This window comes from Pyrus communis, chromosome 14, assembly GCF_041283825.1.
Source record: "Pyrus communis isolate YQ-2024b chromosome 14, ASM4128382v1, whole genome shotgun sequence".
Lineage (NCBI taxonomy): Eukaryota > Viridiplantae > Streptophyta > Magnoliopsida > Rosales > Rosaceae > Pyrus > Pyrus communis.
In genome coordinates this window covers 7,049,026-7,062,453 of record NC_142578.1, presented here as the reverse complement: position 1 = coordinate 7,062,453, position 13,428 = coordinate 7,049,026, and the positions used below count along the sequence as shown (strand labels likewise).

Sequence of the window (13,428 nt, the reverse complement as noted above, 5' to 3'; positions counted from 1 at the left end):
TGGACCCAAACAATCACATATAGTGGTGGAGGCCCACATGATGAGAGGGCTTTGCTTAGCCTGGACCTGATTGTACTGGAATGGCACCCCAGTTGGGTCATGTTCCCCAAACCAAAAAACCAATAAACTCCGTAAAAATTATATAAACATTTTGGGTGGACCGCGGGAGTTGGAGGAGGGGATTGATTGTTTCGATTGAAAGGATCAAAGCACATCGAGATACCATGTTTCCGAGAGGAGCTGATGAGTACATAGATGACATTAACGCGCTCATTCCTCTCACTAAGGGCAACATCAGAACCACAATTGATACCGGCTGTGGTGTAAGTAGCACATATATGTGCGTAGATGTGTATATATGTATAATTGATTCACACTCCTATATTGCTCGTAAATTCTGATGCACTTTCCTGTTTCGGTATTTAGGTAGCCGGTTGGGGTGCGTACCTGTTGAAGAGGGACATCATGACATCATGACAATGTCTTTTGCACCGAGAGATTCGCATGCAGCGCAGGTTCAGTTTGCATTGGAGCGCGGAGTTCCTGCTATGATTGGTGTTATGGCTTCGAAGAGGCTTCCCTACCCTGCAAGGGCTTTCGATATAGCTCACTGTTCCGGCTGCTTGATCCCTTGGATGAACTATGGTAAAGTGTCTCTGTCTTTCTTTCTAGTTTGCTTCAACATATTAAACTATCTCTCATTACTTGATTTGAAGTTTTTGGAGCTGCATACTTCAAAATAGGCATGTGTGTGTGTATATATGTATGTATTTATGTACCAAACTTCTTCACCTAACAACTTCATCTAAATATTGGATTAGATACTAATTAGTGAGGATCTTCTACGCTTAGGCTTAAAATGTTGAAGTAAAATTCACCACTAATTTCATATGATGTGGTTTTGAAAGCATGTGGATTTTATTTTTTGACTATTTTTGCAGATGGTATGTATGTAATTGAAGTGGACAGAGTTCTAAGGCCTGGTGGTTATTGGATTCTTTCCGGACCACCTATTAACTGGAAAAAATACTGGAGGGGATGGGAGAGAACTCAAGAGGATTTGAAACAAGAGCAAGATTCTATTGAGTCTGTTCCAAAGCGCCTGTGCTGGAAGAAGGTGATCGAGAAGAATGATCTTGCAATCTGGCAAAAACCTATCAATCACGTCGAATACATTAAGAGCAGGAAGGTGTATAAAACACCATATATATGCAAATCAGACAATCCAGATATGGCTTGGTACTACTCCTTGAGCTTCATTCGTGATTTCATTTATTTGATTTAGAATGCGAATTCTTCAGTACTTAACTCTGCTTAATGTGGCATGTTTTGTGCTTAAAAGGGAAGGAGACATGGAGAGTTGCATTACTCCTCTACCGGAGACAAGCGATCCGTATGACGTTGCTGGCGTTGGAGAACTGGCCTGAACGTGCATTTGCTGTCCCTCCTAGAATCAACAGTGGTTCAATACCAGGAATCACGGCTGAGAAACTCCGCGAGGATAATCAACCGTGGAAGGAAATGGTGTATCATTACAAGAGGATCGTACCAATTTCCAAAGGAAGATATCGGAATGTGATGGACATGAATGCTTACCTCAGTGGATTTGCTGCAGCATTGTCAAAATATCCAGTGTGGGTTATGAACACCGTCCTTGCCAACTTAAACCAGGACACTCTTGGTATGATTTACGAACGTGGTTTTATTGGAACATACCAGGACTGGTGTGAGGCTTTCTCAACGTATCCTAGAACATACGATCTCATCCACGCTGGTGGAGTCTTCAGCATATATCAGGACAGGTAAAAACTCATTCCGCGATAATTTGCACTTGGTACTCAAATTTCGCAACTTTGAGGCCTAATGTAGCTTGTACATTGCAGGTGTGACAGAACACTCATTTTGCTGGAGATGGATAGGATTCTGAGGCTGGAAGGAACAGTTGTGTTTAGGGATACAGTAGAGATCCTAGTGAAAATAAAGGCAATTACCAACGGAATGAGGTGGAAGAGCCAAATTATGGATCACGAGAGCCTTTTAACCCAGAGAAAATTCTTCTTGCAACGAAAACTTACTGGACTGGTGAAGAAAAAAAGGAAAGCTAGTAGAGATGTAGTAGTGTATTCTTCTTTCCCTTTTGCTTGCAATTCTACTTTTTTCTTCTTCTTTTTTTTTTTGAACTTTTTTTGTAACCTCTCTTCTCTTGGTGCATCATCAATGTTTTGCTGTGGGATTTTGTAAAAACAGTATAATTTGCTTCCAAGTGGGAAATTGGATAGTTTCTTCTTTGATCAATTTGGAGGAGGTTTTGAACGTGAGATCTCTTTCAACATTGGGAGAAAAAGTGTCGCTAAACTGACACCTAAGTCAGTTTTTAGTTGTGAAGATATTTAGCAACAAGTGTTATGGTTAGTGATTAAGTTATACTGGTTTAGGAGTTAGGTAATCCATCCTGTTGAAGCTTCATGTATTAAAATTAATTTGAATAATCTTCCTTTACTTTTATCTTTGAGTTTTGTTATCGTTCTCCACGTAAAAGTACTTTATTATAAAAAGGGATGTGGGTTCCAATTTTCTTACATACGATATTGTCGTCTGTAGGTAATGTTGCCTGCTTTGAGAGTAGTCAAAGTTTGTCTACTTAATTGGAGCTTGATTTTGCCTATACAGACCATAAAAACGAGGTTGGCTACTTATTTGTCTATTCCATTGGAGATAGACCTGACATTCGTGTTATGTTTTCCGTGTTCATGTCATTTTCGTGTCATACCCGATATTTTAACGGGTCGTGTCGTGAAACACCCATTAAAATAAATGGGTAAAATGATCAAACCCGAAATCGACCCGGTAATATTAACATGTAATATGACCCGACCCATTACCCGTTAAGGAAAATATATTTTAAACCAATAAATAATCAAATGAAAAACATAATACTAAATAAGTATATAAATACCATATTGTCACATCTAAAACATAAAAACGCAATTTTCTTTTAAGTATATTTTCGCTACCTAAATTGATTGCTCTAACCTTTTTCTTTGCAAGACTCGTATTTGTATTGTCTATACTTTCGTTTTCAAGATCTCGTTCTGTTCCCATTATAATCTCCAAGGATTCCTCATCACTAAGGTTTACTGAATTTGAATCTCTAGCATCTATTGTTTTTGAAACAAAATGGGTATAAATTAATTAATAGCTTAATTAATTAAGTAAAGTCTTTAATAGTTTTTAACTAATGTAGAAGTGTAAAAAATATAGAAAAAAATATATAAACGCTCATAATGACAAGCTTTACAACTTTCACGAAGAGCTTAATTTCGAAATTCGCCACTATAATCATATAAATCATAGATCAAAATTTAACTATTGATTGTTGTTTACATTTACGCTTCATTGTCATCAAATTTTTATTTTTTCAGATTTTCTTTTTTGAAAACATGAACGGTTTGGATCGTTGATATTATATTCAGAGTTTTACAGTTAGTGAAAATATTGCTTGATGTTTATAAAGTTTATACAAATTATATGACATCGACTCATATTTCAATTAATCGTGAATATCAAAATGTGATATCAAAGATCTGAACCATTCATCTTCTTACATCCGCCAGATGATCATGTTTTCAAAAAAGGAAATTTAAAAAATGAAATTCAGTAAGAAGAATAAAGCGTAAATGATAATCGACGGTTAAAGACTTCCTTCGTTGCTCGTGAGGGTCCAACTGCTGCTGATAAGTTTGTGATTGACTTAACTTCTTCCAAGGGGAAGAAAGATGAGGTTGTTATATTTGAGCTAGTGGCGCTTGTAGTGACAAAGGTGGCTAGTACGATTACTGACAGGATTGCTTAGCGTAGAAGTATTGTTATGCCCCTAATGCTAAAATTTGTGCCAAAACGTCCGTCGAGGGCTAAGTGTGGTTCACTTTTGGAGAGACTTGCTACTATGAAGAGTGATAAGGTGGACTCTGCTACTAAAGTGGCGCCAAGGCCTACTCCCCTTGCTGCTGAAACTGCTCGCGTGGGTAGCTGTGAGAAATCCACTAAGCCTGCTTCTAGGGAGGCAACTGAGATCTTTGCACTTTTTAAACCAAATCTGCTTGAAGACATGAACGCTTGTGCCAAGTTTGTCGATGACGTTAGAAAAATTGTTTGCCCAAGTTCATTTGTGAAGCATACTGCTGAGTATATGAAGACTGATCTACTTGCAATGATGGAGAATATGGCTATTCTGGCAGCCGAGTCTATGTCCCTTAACCAAGAGGATACCAAGGTTGCCAAAGAGGTGGTAAAGGCTGTGGCAGCTGAAGCTTATTCTTCTACCGAGAAGATCAAGAGGTTGGAATCTGAGTTCGTCGCTTTGAAGGGGTATTTGCCCCCATTTTTCTGTAGCTTGAGACCACTCGCCAAGAGATTGTTAACTTGAAGACTAGGCTTGACATGATCTAAGTTAAGTATGAAAGTGCAAAGAATGAGATTAGATGTCACATACCTCAGATTCAAGATCTTAAGCGTGCTATTTCTGAGCTTCATTCCCAAGCTTATGCACAGCATGAAGAATTGATTGTTGCTTATAACCAAAAGTTGATTGCTACTGAGAAGTTCTGTCATGCCCCCAAGTGTTGGAACTCCAAAGTACGCTGAAGATTAATGAAAATTTGAAGAAAAAAGAGGATGAGCTGCAACACATACGTTTTATCTAAGAATTTTTATAAATAAAAATTCCAAGAGTAAGAACGTATGAAAAATCTACAAATGAATAAGAAAACAAAAAATCTTGAATGCGAGAGTCTTCTACGAACTTGTGACTCAAGCTCTCAATAAAAGCACCAATTTGTGGAAGCAAATTTCCGCCTGCTTCTTCTTGGACAAAAATGCACCTGCAAAATAATTAACAACTTAGGTCAAGGCCAAGAGCCTCACGCACCCACGATGAATGAGGGAGCTGTGGCCGAAGAACCTCCGATGCCAAATTTAGAATTTGAGAGAGAATGTGTTTAGAGAAATTTTGGAGAATTTTAGAAGAGAATTGAACTTAGGTTTTTGGGAGAAATGAGGGCTATTTATAGGGGGTGTGGCTGGCCCCCTATTTGGAGAAAAAGGGTCCGGCCATTTATGGTGTTTTTTGCTAAATAATATCTTGCAATCAATTAAGAAATTAATTAGAAAATTAACCAATTAATTTTGGTAATTAATCCTAATTTGAAAAGAATAAATAGAGGTTACCTTGTGGGGAGGATTTGATGAGGATTGATGAAATATGTTTTGAATAAATACCTATTTTGATCATCTTTGACCTTGATTGAGCTGTTATTGTCTACTTCTTGTGCGTGGGAGTTCCGGTGTGCCTTGAGGGTAATTTTGTCTTTTTATCCAAGAATTAATGTGTTGCCTCCATATTTTTCTTGATTATTTTTTACTCCACAAATGCTTTTAAAACAAATTATATGTAGTTTAAAAAATAGAAAATTGTTGATGTGGTAATTGGTTAAAACCTCATAATCAAATCGTAGAAAGAAATCAATGTTTGATCTAAAATGTATTGCAAAATGCAAGGGATTCTAATTTCTCCCTTTAAATATGTAACTTACAAGACTTGTAGTTGAAGTAATATTTATTCATTTATTCAAGATTCCGTTCGACTTCCCGTGGTCAAGTCTTCAAGCTTTATTAGTAGATGATGAACCCAAACAATCACGTATAGTGGTGGAGGCCCACATGGTGAGAGGGTTTTGCTTAGCCTGGTGTGAGAGTGACACTTGACTTAGACCTGGTTTGGTACTGAGGTGATTCTGAAAAAAGCTGCTATAAAAAAAAGCTGAGAGCTGTTTTTGTGTTTGGTAAACACTCAGCTTCAGCTTTTTTTCACAGTTTTGGATGAAAAAAGCCAAAAACAAGAAGCTGCAAAACCTAGCTTTGAAAAACCGGCTTTTTTTCACATTTGTTTTACATAAAAGTTTACCAAACACTCTAATACTGTTTTTTTTTTTTTCAAAAGCACTTTTACAAAAAAGTTTACCAAACACTCTGCTGCTTTATTTCACAGCTGCTTATTCTCATAGCACAGCAGAAGCAGCTTTTTTTCAAAGCACAGCAATACCAAACCAGCCCTTAGATGTCACTAGGATCAAGATTCAAGCAAACATAGATCTAATAATTTAATAAATAACACAACTTATGCAGGAGGAAGAAATCAAACAAATAGCTCCAATCACAAAATGATGTGAATCCGATGCCTTATTTAAATCCCAAAATTTCCCCCATTTATTAAAGTGAAAATACATTGAAAATTAGAAATTCATGCACCAAACAATGTATATTACACATTTGTTTTTTAATCATTAGATGAGATGAGTTCAGTTTATCTTTTTTAAAGTATATAAAGACATTTTATCATTTAATTTGCCAAATATATCATACATTGTAGTGTAATAAAACTGTTTAAAGCATACAAGTCATATGATACATGTGACTTATGATCAATAACCTGTTGTATGTTTAAGATAAGAGCACTAAATGATGTTTCATCTCATAAATCATGTCAAATAACACATACGGATTGAAATCGTAAAATCTCTCTACATATAAAGCCAGGAAGCCTTTTTGGGTCACCGACGTCACCAAAAAATTTAGGACAAAAATATCTCTCAAACCAAAAAGTTCAAAAACAATCTAAAATTATTCTTAAAACCTTTGTGCATATCCACGAAGGGAGTTGAGTTTTTTTTTTTTTTTTTTTTTTTACTGGATGGAATAAGAGAGGAAGAGAGTGAAAAAAAAGAATAAAAACAAAATGGTTAAAATAAAGAACAAAAAAGAAGAATAATAATAATAATAAAAAAAATAAAAAAACAGTGTTTGCATCTACAGTGTTTGTATCTAGTTTGTTGGCTACCACCGGTGTGGGTTCGTGCGTGTGTAATTGTGACGGTCATGTTCCCCAAACCAAAAAACTCCATAAAAATTATATAAACATTTTGGGTGGACCGCGGAAGCTGGAGGAGGAGATTGATTGTTTCGATTGAAAGGATCAAATTACATCGAACGCAGTCGATTGAAGCAGAAAAGGAAGAAGATTTTGGCGATGGGGGATGCCAAGAGGAACACTTCTTCTTCTTCTTCCGGCAGTGACGAGGAGATACGAGCACAAGTGGCCAAGGCGGTGGAGGAGGTGAAGGAGCTGCAGGACAAAGCTGCTTCCTTTGTATCCAGAGCCGCCACCGACGAGCAATCCCTCCGCCAGCGCGCCCAATCTCTCGATTCCTCCATCCGCCGCCTCCGCTCCCAGCTTTATTCACTGCTTTCCAGCAAGGCCTTGGATCCCAAGTTAGCAGAAAAGGTAAGTTCTTTCGACCCCTTTTCTGGTTTTTGTATCCTTCTGCTGCTTCTGCATGTCTGTGCATGTAAATCCAACTGCTGAAATTGCTGATTTAGCTTATTTCCTGGATCCATTCATCGCCCATTTTGTGATTTTGCTTTCTGGGATTGTAATTTTTCATGAAATTGAAATGGAATGTTTGGAATTTATGGGTGTTTTGGATGGATATGTTACTGGCAGCTGGAAGAAGATTTGCAGAGGGCCACATGTGTGTTGGTGGATGGCGAGGCCGCTTCGTTTCTTCCTGGGAAATCTCAGGGTACCCTTTTCATTAACTGCCTCATTGATCATTTAATCTGAGGTTTTTGCTTTAGTTTTATATTAATTGATTGGATTGAGCCGTTGTATGTATGCTAAAGGGTTAAAATTTATGCAGGAGGAGGGTTTCTAAGAATGTTCCTCGGTCCTATCAATGTGCGTTCCTCTAGCAAAGATATCCAACTCAAGGTTAAAGAGGAATACAACGCTTACAGAGTACGTAGTACGTCTTATTGCTTTACGCTTTTCTCCCAGTTTGCTTTTTATTCTGGTATAGAACATATATCGTGAGCTAAATGTACACAATGTTTTGAAAACTGGTGGAATATATTCATCTTGCATTGGAGGTAACAATAGTATTCCTTACTTTCAATATGCTAAGTGAAGAATCAGTTATTGGGATCATGCCTTTAGTTCATGGTTACCAACTGAGCCAACTAATTACAGTCAATAGGGCCTAGGAAGAACCTAAGACTTATTCATGCTTAAGTGGTTTCACGTACAAAAAAAGACCACTTTGTCTCTTTCTTGAATTATTTTTCAAAGGATGGTTTTTGTTTCCCTTTTTTAATAACCCTTTGAATGACACAAGTGACATAAACGATCTCTATGATTTCAGGATAACCGGGGTTTATTCCTTCATTCCATGACTTTTTTGTCTTTTTTTTTTTTTTTTAATTTCCTCTCACTAACAAGCTATCTTGAATTGCAATAGGTATACGTTTCAATACAACTAGAAGGCCCTTGAGGTTAAATTGACTACTTATTCTTCCATCAGAGATAAATAAGTGTGCTTGGAAATTCTTATCATTCATCTTAGTGATTTATGCTAATCAACTTAACCTCAAGGTCATAAATGTTTTACTTGGCCCCTTTTTGTAATTATGCCTTCTTGTTTTCGTTGAGATCTGCTCCCTGAGAGTAGAATTGACTCATATAGTATGCTTTCCCTCATGCTGCTTCGTTACTCTTTATCTCATATAGCTACTTTCTTCATCTTGACTACAAAGAGTGTCAAGCAAAAATAGTTTGAGCAGCTTACATACAATGATATTACTCTGGAGCAGGATAGAACTGCCCTGCTATTCCTTATTTTTCCAGCAACACTACTTATACTAAGATCTTGGATTTGGGATGGATGTTTGCCAGCGTTTCCAGTTCAGGCTTACCAGGTACATTGAGATCACGTGTTTCATATCGTATGATTTGAATGTGCTGATATTTGTGTCTATATGGATGATTTCATAATGGATTTGACTTGATTTTATGCTTATCAAGGCATGGCTGTTATTCCTCTACACTGGTTTGGCCCTGCGAGAAAACATACTGAGAGTAAATGGAAGTGATATTCGTCCATGGTAAATGCATAGCATCTTTCCTCCGACATTTTTTCCTTTTCCCTGGCTGTTAATCCTCTACACTGGTTTACAAGATAAAATAACCAAGTTTGTGACCTCTTATGCTCAACTTGGGTCGATAACATCTGTAGTTTCTTTACAATAATGAAGCTGAATTAAGTCAAGTTCTGCGTGCGCATGCAGGCGTTTGTTTATATATATTGGTTCCAAATTGTGTTGGTTCAACTAGTACTTGTAATCACGTACGGAATGTTTAGGATCCATATATAATTTCAGAGTAATTGTAATATCTGTTCTCTTTTCCTAAGTAACGTAAAAGTCACATTTTTTTGAGGTATCATTTATTGAGGTGTGAAGAAGGTGGATAAAACCAAGGAAACTTTGTCTATAATTGTTATTCATGGTCAATCTGATGACTTAGTACTATTATTTTTCATAACTTATCACAGAAATTTCTTGTGCCCACTTTTGTGATTTGGGTTGAAGGTACATAAACCAAGGAAACGTTATTTGCAATTGTAATTCATAGTCAATCTTATGACTTGGTACTATAATTTTTCACAACGTACCACGTTAACTCGGATATGATTCCTTTTGTCATCCCATGCATTGATTCTCCTGGTGGAGCTTAATTCACAACAAACCCATATGTTGTCAAAATGGTCATTCATGCATCTATTTTGGTTAGTTAATTGGCATTGTAACTGAACAAACGAATTTCTTATACTGATATGCTTGTGCAGGTGGATATACCATCACTATTGTGCTGTGTTTATGGCCCTTGTTAGTCTCACATGGGAGATTAAAGGACAACCAAATTGTTCCCAAAAGCAGGTAACTTTTTTGTTTTATTGTGTGTTAGTGTTAATAGCTCTGGCACCGTTAATGATTTTGTTAAATCTTGTCCAGAGAGGTGTGCAACTTTTCCTACAATGGGCTATGATGCAAGGAGTTGCTATGCTTTTACAAAATAGATATCAACGCCAGAGACTCTATACTCGAATTGCATTGGGAAAGGTTCCATTAAAAAGATAAATTGTTTGATTACAAAATTTAAGCCTGATTCTGGTGTTTTATATATTTGTTTTGCAATTTCAGGCCAAAAGAATGGATGTGGTCTGGGGAGAAACAGCAGGCGTAGATGGTCAATTGTGGATTCTATGTCCAATACTATTTGTTTTACAGGTGATTGGACAACCTGATTAGTTTTTACATATGGCAGAATTTGAACTAAGGATCTACCGCTACCCCACCTTATCCCAATCCCACTTGAGCTAAAGCTCATGGGCAGTTGGTAGATATATTATTTAACCATGCTAAATACAACCTTGTTAACTGACTGCATGGACTTAATCATGCGTCTTAGGAGTTTGCATGATATGCAGCAGAACGAATTGGTGAAGAAAAATCATAGTCTGTAGAGTTTCGATTGAGTAGTTTTCTTTTAAGTTGCAGCACAAAATGATAGGTTGCATCACTTATGCTTGCCTTCGTGCAAGATAGAGATTGGACTGGTACACCACAGATAAACTGAAATAGGTTATGTATGATGTGCAAATGGGTGGGTGGGAAAAGTTGCGTAAGTAGTGATTCGTTCTTTCAATGAAATGCAATGCAGACCAAGTCTGCTCCATTTTTTAATTCTATCCAGTGACTTGAATGCAATAATAACTGAATAATTGTTTGTGCTTGTTGTTTTAGGGTTTTGAGGCATATGTCGGAATACAGTTGCTCACAACTGCTTTTATTGGCGTTGTTTCGGAATGGCAGGTAAATTTTACCAAAAGCTTTCTCTGATTTATGTGAACAAGAACAAAATTGAAAGAGCATCATGTTGTCTTCAGAAATTAGACAGTTTGATGAGCCCCCTGTAATTTTCAAAAACAGAAGGGCTAACATTACATCTTCACGAAACATCAAGAGAACTTGGTGTAGTTTACTCAAAAGTGGAACCATATGTGACGGGAAAAATATTTTTGGCAGGTGAGTTTTTGCGGCGTGCTGTTAGTTTTAATGGCAGTTGGGAACTTTGTAAATACAGTACAGACGCTTATGGTAAAGTCGAGGTTTAAGGCAAAGATGAAAAGAAGTAAGAGCAAGCAGGATCTGTAGTAAGGAAGGGCCGACCCCAATCGGTAGGATTAATCTCCCTGGAGCATCATAGGAACTCATTTTTGTAATTTTTTTCTGTTTACTAAAAGTTGTTTCAACACTGGTAGCGAAAATTGCCTTTCGTTTTGAGCTTTTTATGAATGTAGAATTGATTACTTTACGAGTCTGGTCTGGTCTTGAGTTAATTTTTTGTACACAAAAATGTTCGGTATATGAGATTTATATGCATCTACAGTTGAAAGCCAAGTCACGAATGTGCTCATTTCATGTATGTGCAATATCATCTTCTGTTGGTCGCATGCACGTGAACAATTGTCGTTGGCATTGACATATAATTAGAGAGAGATTGCTAACATGTAATTAGAGAGACGATTGTCGTTGGCGTTAGCATTGGCATATAATTGGAGAGACAGTGAAAGCAGAAAAGTGAGAACTAGTGCATGAAAAAAAGGGTTTGGTTTTCAGCCACGTACTAGACGCTGGGGAGTACACGTGATACAAAAGGAAGGAGTCTCATCACACAGCCTTTTCATCTTGAAATGGAACTTAGAAAAGACACCATCACTCCAATGCTTTGATTACGAAATACAAGGAATAAAGTGTAAACAATGTGGAATGATTTCCGTACACGCCTACATGGAAATAAGGGAAAATGATCCTTGCCGGATCTTTTTTCTGGAGATCTTAGGAATTCCATGATTGTAATCTTTTATCGTACATCGTACGATCAGAAATCATTTCAAATTTTAAAATTTAAAATTAAATATAAATAGTACGTAACGAAAACTGATCGTATGATGTACGATGAAATGTCATGATTGCGAGATCCCTAGGATCCCCAGGAAAAAGATTCGGCGAGGATCCTTTTCTAGAAATAAACACAAGTGTGCAGAAAAAAAAAAAGGTGTGTAGAAATTACTTTTCTAAATATATCTCAATGTGTATAAATAACGGCAAATGAATTATGTACACAAACAGGAGGCGTGCATGAAGTGAAAAAAGGTATACAGAAATAACTTTCCTAGATAAATCTGAGATTTTCGCATCATTTTCAACTGGCAACATCTCAAATAAAAGAGAATACTTTCAACAACTTGAGCTACGGTCCTCGGTAATAATACAACATTGATCAAACAATGCAAATTTCATCCGGATATGAATACTTTGATAATTTTAATAATCATGTGTACATGTCTTATGAACAAAGGGCCCCATCACTCATGTAATTAACTTGAAAACCAAGAAAGAATAAAAAGAATCAATTCAATGGAAGTTCATGTCTACTATTTATAACTGTCTTTATATATATATATATATATATATATATATATATATATATATATATATATATTCTATAGTGATTTTTCTGTACATTTGTTTAGCAATTGGGAAGGGTGTTGCGTTGGGGATTTGGAGAGAGGGAAGGAAGGAGAGTTGCAATCGGGGAGATTTGGGAAATGAATATAGTGTGGAATTCTAACCGGAATAAAAATTGAGAAGGGAAGCTTGAGTGGAGGTTTGGGTCTCTAGTATTTATTATTGTGGAAACTTCAAAAAGAATTTAGATATATATTAGAGGCTATTTTGGAAATAATAGTGAGTGAGAAAATAACATTTTAATTTTTTTAACTTTTTTTGGTAGGTGGGGAGATGAGTATAGCAACATGTCTATATTTTAATTAATCATTCATAGATCATCTTTACGGAAAAAAAACCATTAAGACGTTCATTTTGACACATGTTTTGTTTCTTTTGCTTCTTTTTACTAAAAGCAACAAATAAATTAAGATGCATGTATTTATCAATTTTAATTGTTACAAATTCTTCCCTGGTTTGTTGAACCTTTAATACTTGTTGCAGAAAGAGAAATAGTACAGCCTGGGACCTTCGTCAAATTAGATGTTTAATTTTTTTTTTTTCTTAAAAAATGGGACAATTGGTGGTAAGCCAATAGAATTTTACGGGATAACTTTTATATATTCCATAATTCTGAATAAAAGGTACATACCATCTTTGTTACAAAAGGAAACAAATAAAGGACATAATGCCTTTCCTAAACAATGACTAGTAATTACAAAAATATTTACATTCCTTTTCTCCTAAATATTTACTTTTTCCAATACTCCCCCTCAAGTTGGAGCATAAATATTATTCATGCCCAACTTGACAAGTGAATCACCAAACCTTCTACTACATACGGCATGGGTAAGAACATCTGCAAGTTGTTCATCTGAGTTCACAAATGGTATTGACACAATCTTCTTCTCCAGCTTTTCTTTGATAAAATGTCTATCAACTTCAACATGCTTAGTCCCGTCATGC

General features: G+C 36.3%; 2 protein-coding genes and 1 pseudogene across 3 annotated transcripts in view; 2 read left to right on the top strand and 1 right to left on the bottom strand.

Moving 5' to 3' along the window:
• The window catches only part of LOC137713793 (uncharacterized), an 82,677-nt gene that overhangs the window by 46,762 nt on the left and 22,487 nt on the right, over positions 1-13,428 (bottom strand). The window contains exon 4 of one of the 2 annotated variants that reach the window (XR_015956022.1): positions 5,916-6,110. The exons of the other annotated variant lie outside the window; for it this stretch is intronic. The gene's annotated coding sequence lies outside the window, so the exon portion shown is untranslated. Of the gene's footprint in view, positions 1-5,915; positions 6,111-13,428 lie in introns of those variants that run through there. 2 annotated transcript variants of the gene reach the window in all.
• On the top strand, positions 225-2,313 carry LOC137713257 (putative methyltransferase PMT18; annotated as a pseudogene).
• Positions 6,821-11,352, top strand: LOC137712869 (uncharacterized). The gene is made up of 10 exons (XM_068452047.2): positions 6,821-7,339; positions 7,559-7,637; positions 7,755-7,852; positions 8,704-8,808; positions 8,915-8,994; positions 9,738-9,828; positions 9,904-10,011; positions 10,093-10,179; positions 10,696-10,764; positions 10,978-11,352. The coding sequence occupies exons 1-10, from the start codon at positions 7,085-7,087 to the stop codon at positions 11,104-11,106; spliced, it is 1,101 nt and encodes a 366-aa protein (XP_068308148.2). The 5' UTR covers positions 6,821-7,084; the 3' UTR covers positions 11,107-11,352.

Excerpts from the sequence above, each read along its gene's own strand:
- LOC137712869 (XM_068452047.2), top strand. The coding sequence starts at position 7,085 with ATGGGGGATGCCAAGAGGAACACTTCTTCTTCTTCTTCCGGCAGTGAC. Across the intron at positions 9,829-9,903 it reads CAAATTGTTCCCAAAAGCAG|AGAGGTGTGCAACTTTTCCT; the intron begins GTAACTTTTTTG and ends AATCTTGTCCAG. Across the intron at positions 10,765-10,977 it reads GCGTTGTTTCGGAATGGCAG|GTGAGTTTTTGCGGCGTGCT; the intron begins GTAAATTTTACC and ends TATTTTTGGCAG.